Genomic DNA, 6,000 nt, shown 5'->3' on the forward strand with positions numbered 1-6,000 from the left:
GACCATGTATAGAAATTCTGCAGGCCTGAAAATGTCTATTAAAGAAATACGAAGCTCAATGGAAATAAACATTTTTGGATAGGAGACAGTCATATGCTTTCTGCTGAACATCAGTCTTATGCAATAAAAGTTATGTTCTTCCAAATACTAGCTGCGCTCCCTGGCACCCCTACTCCCTCCCATCTAATTGCTAATGCCACAAACATGTTCAATAAGGCACTTTATTATTTGTCCTGGGGAAACTAGGGAAAACACATACCACAATGCCTGAAGAAGACAATTTTATGTACAGATATGGGACCCATTTTCCATAATGCTCGGGACCTGGGGCTTTCTGGATAATGGATCTTTCTGTAATTTGGATCTTCATACCATAAGTCTACTAGAAAATCATATAAACATTAAATAAATCCAATAGGCTGGTTCTGCTTCCAGTAAGGATTAATTATATCTTAGTTTAGAACAATTACAAGGTTATATAATTAGGAGCATTCTGGATAACGGGTTTCCGGAGAACTGATCCCATACCTGTACTGGCATTATTATTCTTTTAAAATATATAAGTATTATTTATGTTTTTTTGGAAAGGAATAATTTTTATCCTTATACTGACTCAAAACTAATTCTTAATTAAATGCCGGAAATATTGCCTTTCATGTGGAAAGGTTTTCCTCTGTTATGCCAGTGTAGATACAAGTTCACAAATAGAAAATATTATTGCCCCTCCCCTGTCACATTCACTAGCTAGGTATAATTAGCTAAAAGGAAAATATATATAGATCATAAAAAGTATGTATTCTTCTAAATATAGGAATGGGATCTATGATCCAGAACAGTAATTTGAATCACTTTGAGTCTTCTAAAAAACATTAAACATTAAACAATATATCTATTTTGCCACAAAAACAGATATATGCAGTCTATTATTAAAAAAAATGCACTGTACTGTATTATTATTAAAGGGAAAAGAGATCCCTTACTGTACATCCAAACACAAGTTACTTGGACACTGTAAAAGTGCTGATACAGAGATGGGGGAAAGGAAAGTATGCTGCACTACTAGAAGCTTTAGAAGAAGTGGTCATAGATGACGATTAAGCGATTAAACAGGTTCCTATCACCCCAACAATGTAGCAGAACTGCTATCATGTTAGAGCGAATTCAGAAAGCATCAAAAGGATGTTTACACATTTTTCAAATGTAAAGGTCAATGTGAAGCAGGACACTGCGCATGAGATCAAGGACTTGGCCTCCTGATCTCCAACTCTATCAAAAGGGCTTGATCTCTTTATGCGCTACTAACTTTGTCAGGGCCTTGATCATCACTTGACTGATTAATACATTAATTTGGGTGACATTTATATTTTCAGACTCTTTAGCAAGAATACAGACATTAGATTCTCATATTTATATGTGCTTAAGGCTCTTCGAGGAGTTTTATCATTTCAAAAGAAAACTTTTACTAGAACAATGTGAGCCTTAGTGTTAATGGAGAGATCTGAAAAGTCAAAAAGGCTAAAAATGCTAATGATACTACTATAATCAATTAGTACATTGGTCCTCTCACTGACTGAGTGCTTGATACTGGAATGGACAGTAACAGCATTCCTCTCCCAGCATAGTGATGATAAACGACATATATCAACTAAATATATGGTGCCATTGATTATTCCACAGAACTGAACAACCATATAATCAATCATTTCGACCATCTCAATGAAAGACTTTAGAACACATCCATTGAACATACATTAAGGAAGGCTCACATACAAGAGGTCAAAAACCCAAAAAATTTAGAGAAAATACATGTTCAGGTGCACGGATCAGAAGGTATCATCAGTTGTATAGTTAGGTTCTGTCTCTGACCTCTTCCTCGGTCTCTGTAGTGGGTATTCCTACTAACAACATGGCAATGAAATAAAAGTAGTAAACATAATGCTATTTATAGAGCTGCTTTGTTAAACATTGCCATTATACAGCATGCCTTCCATACACTGCAGTAGGACCACAGCTTGCAGTGATCTAATTGCTGGTGCTGCCCTTCAGTTAAGTAGTATGATACTGAACAGTCTTTATTGGCACCAAAGTTCAGGAAATATATCCCTAATTCACAAGCCCAGCAAAAAAAAATTTTCCAAGACAGTTAAGGAAATCTCCCTAAAAATACAACCATGACAATCATCATGGTTTGTAATGCTACATTTATTTCCAGGGGAAAACATTTGTACTAAACCATACTTTTAATTGATCATGCCTGCTGGCTAAAGTACAGTGATGTATATATTTGCATTAGGTTTGAATTACATTAGCATATTCTGTATTTCTAGAATGTTTTGGTGATTTAATGACATTGAGATCAGTGAGATCTTTATACAAAAGTTTAGGTCCTGCTTCATCCGCCCTATAAAATAAACCATGAAAAAAGCCACTTTCATGTCAAATGATTATTGAACACTTAATTGCATGTCATAACAGTAATTAGTCATATTTTATCTTGTGTAACATCACTGACAGGTGTTCCTTAGTATAAACATTAACCTTTGCCTCAACAGTTCAATTCAATATCAACGCATACCATCTATTGTTAAGATACAGTGTAACATGCAAACGATATGTATAAATAGAGTGACTTGCAAACCTACCATTGAGCTGCCTGTAGACTATGTCCTCTAGAAGAGCGAGTCTTTTCAGCACGGCTTCCTGAATTGCGCTGCTCGCATGACTTGTAAAGTTGGTCACTTCTGCCCTCGGATGGACCTCATGGAAAGATTCCCCACCTTTTATAGTAATTGGTCTGCACTTGGCCAAAAATAGTACAAATCCAGCTACCGCAATCAGGTTTAACACCAACAAGATTTTGACTCTTCTCAGAGAAGCCATCAAACTCCTCTGTCTTTAACCTTTACTTCTTTGAATGTGGGAAATATCTTGTAATGTTTTCAGTGTCTCTGAACGTTAATAAACAAGAAGACAACATCCCTGGCAAAGGCTCCTGTTGTATAATGCTTCTGAGCCTTGTATATACAGTATAAAATGCAGCGGAGTGTGATAATAATCTATTGCAGAGCAAAAAGTTCAGAGCACTGCAGGTGCTAGCAGAGGGATGAACATCTTCAAATAAAGAGAGCAGGTCTCATATGTAGAAGCCACCACTGTTCAGCCAATCAAAGGGCTGGGAGCAGAAACAAGGAGGTAAAACAAGGAAAGTTTACAAACTGGGTAGCAACCTGAAGGCAAGTGTGTGCAAAATTAGGAGATAACATGTTCCTTCTGGATTACATCCACATGTACAGTCAAATGAGTTGCTTATGTATTTATATGGTTTACAGTCCCATCTTATGCATTTGCATTGTGCATGACCCAAAGCTAGTAAACCTGCCAGTATTTCTACTTAAATACAGACGGGCTCATGGGCAAGAAATAGCAAGAGAATCTAGTTTACTCTTAAGTAGAGAAGCAGCAGTTCTGTGCAAGATGTGACTCAGTACGCCAGTTAGGAATTGGCTCAAACACACTTCCCTCGCTAATAAGCTACAGAAAGGTGCATGCAAAGTTTTACTGTGACTGCAGCAAGGCGATGCAAATAATGATAGTAATAATAAGTATAATAAGTAGTGCCCTTACGTGGTGGCATCAGATCTCAGTAAGTGTGCCAGGAACCTTCCAGGGGACAAATAGCAAGTACCCTCAGCGTATGTGGAGTGTTAATTCCAGGCACTGACAACACGACAAGTGAGAAGTGGCTGCAGGGGAATTGACAATGCGGCAAAACCTATTGATGCTGACCGTACTCCTGCTGACTGAAAGCCCACATATCACCCTAAACAGAGAGCCTCTCTGGATCGGAATCCAACAGCATCCCAGCTCACTTGTAGCAGCTCAGTAGCAGCAGTGCTTTGCTAGAAGAAGTCACAAGGGGCTCATAGAAGAAGGAGAAGCAGGAAGAGTCTCAGGTGACAGCAATAATCGTGGTGCTGTTACTGCTGGATGAGGCTGCTCTCTCTTGCGCTCCCATTACTCCTCACTCAGTCAGTATTTCTCCACAGCAGATACATCCTCCTGTGTGCTGCTGCTGCTGCTGCTGCTGGCTGGATCCCCTCTGTTCACATGCCAACAAGAAAGCTGCAAGGAAAACACGGTCTGGAGGAAACTAAGGAACAGTATCAGCTGGAGCTGCAAAGGGAGAATCCTGGGCTCATCACACAAGGGAAGGCTGTCCTTCTCCACACACACACACACTTACCAGTATTCTGGCACACCACAGAAATGCAGCTGCTACAACAAAGCAACAGCCCCAGTGGACACATAAAAATGATCAGTCATACTGTGCAAATAAATGCTCCCTGCTTGTTCCCATAGTCCTATAAAAATATCCACTACAGTATGTAACCTCTATTTCAGCTCAATACCTGCTTTCCCAGACTAGTACCAGTAGAACACATTTACACTGGACTCTCTCACTCAGAGTGGGCCTTTACAAAGTGGAAGAGGAAGGTGAGGATGTTGTGCAATTACACCTCTCTCTTGTTGCTGTAGAGGACAGCTAAATGCAATGCATTTATATTGCAATCCCCTAAAGTTTGGCCACTTAAAGGGGTTGTTCACCTTTACATGAACTCTTATTAGTGTGATATAGAGGGTGATATTCTGAGACAATTTGCAATTGCTTTTCATTTTTTATTATTTGTGGTTTTTGAGTTATTTAGCTTTATATTCAACAGCTCTCCAATTTGCAATGCCCACAATCTGGTTGCTAGGGTCCAAATTACCCTAGCAACCATGCATTGATTTTATTGAGAGAATATGATATATGAATAGGGGAGAGTCTGAATAGAAAGGTGAGTAATAAAAAGTAGCAATAACAATAATTAGCCTTAGCCTTGTAGCCTTACAGAGCATTTGTTTTTAGATGGGGATCAGTAAAGCTGAAAGGAATCAGAAGAAAAAGGCAAATAATTAAAAAAAACTGTAACAAATAAATAATGAAGACTAATTGAAAGGTTGCTTAGAATTGGCCATTCTATAACATAATAAAAGTTAACTTAAAGGTAAACCACTCCTTTTAGGGCCCCTTAGTTATACAGGAGCTAGACTCCATTTTCTGGGTCAAAGTGTCACAGTTGGCACCCAACACCAGAACAAATGCCAAGCACCCTGGTCTCGGCTTGTGCTTCACCTGTAGTGTGACTGCTGTTGGCCTCAGGAGGAGCCCTCAGCTACTTGGATGCCACCAGGACTTAAACGAGAGGTGCAAGGCAAGAGGTTCTGGATAAGCAGAGGGGCACGACTGTTAACAAAGTCTTTGGGCAGAAGGTCGTGGTACAAGGTGTTAAACGGGATTGGAGTTGGAACTGTCCGGGCAGAGAGTGGGCATAAACAAATCAGGCCGGGTCTGGACAAGCAGCGTTCAAAGCGAGGTCAGGCAGGCAAGGGTCAAAACCGAGAGATCAATCAGAGGGATTTGGCAGAAGAGGTAGTCGAAATTCAGGCAATGGATCAGGATACAGAGGTCAGAATTGTCAGGAACAGGCAGGGGTCCCAACAGGTAGTCAGAATCAAGCTCAGAATCAGAATAGCAAACAGCTAAAGGCACCAGGAACAAACCTATAACGGGCAATGAACACTAGTATGATGGCCCTTTAAATATTTGAATTTTCGCCCCGTTGCGCGCTGATGTCATTACGTCAGTGCGCATGCGCAATAAATACAGCAGCGCGCCCTTAGTAGACCGGCGCCTAGGAAGGAAGAAGACGCGGCGGACGTCCCCGGCCGAGGGGGCGGCAGGCGTCCCTGCCGTCCCCCCACTAGACCACCAGGGTAAGCTCTTAAACAAAGTATGACCTCTAAATATCCCAGGTTTAGCCACTAAGTGGTATTTGCTCATTTTGTTACAGCCTTTACCTGAGCAGGCAGTAAGGGTGAGGTGGAATCTAGTCAGGTCAGATCTAGTAAGGATAGGCTAGCTCCATTTCATAGATCACTCTAGGGGACAAATTCACT

The 6,000-nt window shown here is 40.4% G+C and overlaps 1 protein-coding gene across 1 annotated transcript in view; it reads right to left on the reverse strand.

The window, feature by feature from the left end:
- galnt17.S (polypeptide N-acetylgalactosaminyltransferase 17 S homeolog) overlaps positions 1-4,249 on the reverse strand; it is a 160,600-nt gene extending 156,351 nt beyond the window's left edge. The window contains exons 1-2 of the mRNA XM_041584122.1: positions 3,625-4,249; positions 2,643-3,172 (exon numbers count right to left, since the gene is read on the reverse strand). Coding sequence (XP_041440056.1) covers positions 2,643-2,880 — 238 coding nt within the window. The 5' untranslated portion in view covers positions 2,881-3,172; positions 3,625-4,249. The remainder of the gene's footprint in view (positions 1-2,642; positions 3,173-3,624) is intronic.
- Positions 4,250-6,000: the final 1,751 nt, after the last annotated feature.

Source organism: Xenopus laevis, chromosome 2S, assembly GCF_017654675.1.
Source record: "Xenopus laevis strain J_2021 chromosome 2S, Xenopus_laevis_v10.1, whole genome shotgun sequence".
NCBI classification, from domain to species: Eukaryota; Metazoa; Chordata; class Amphibia; order Anura; family Pipidae; genus Xenopus; species Xenopus laevis.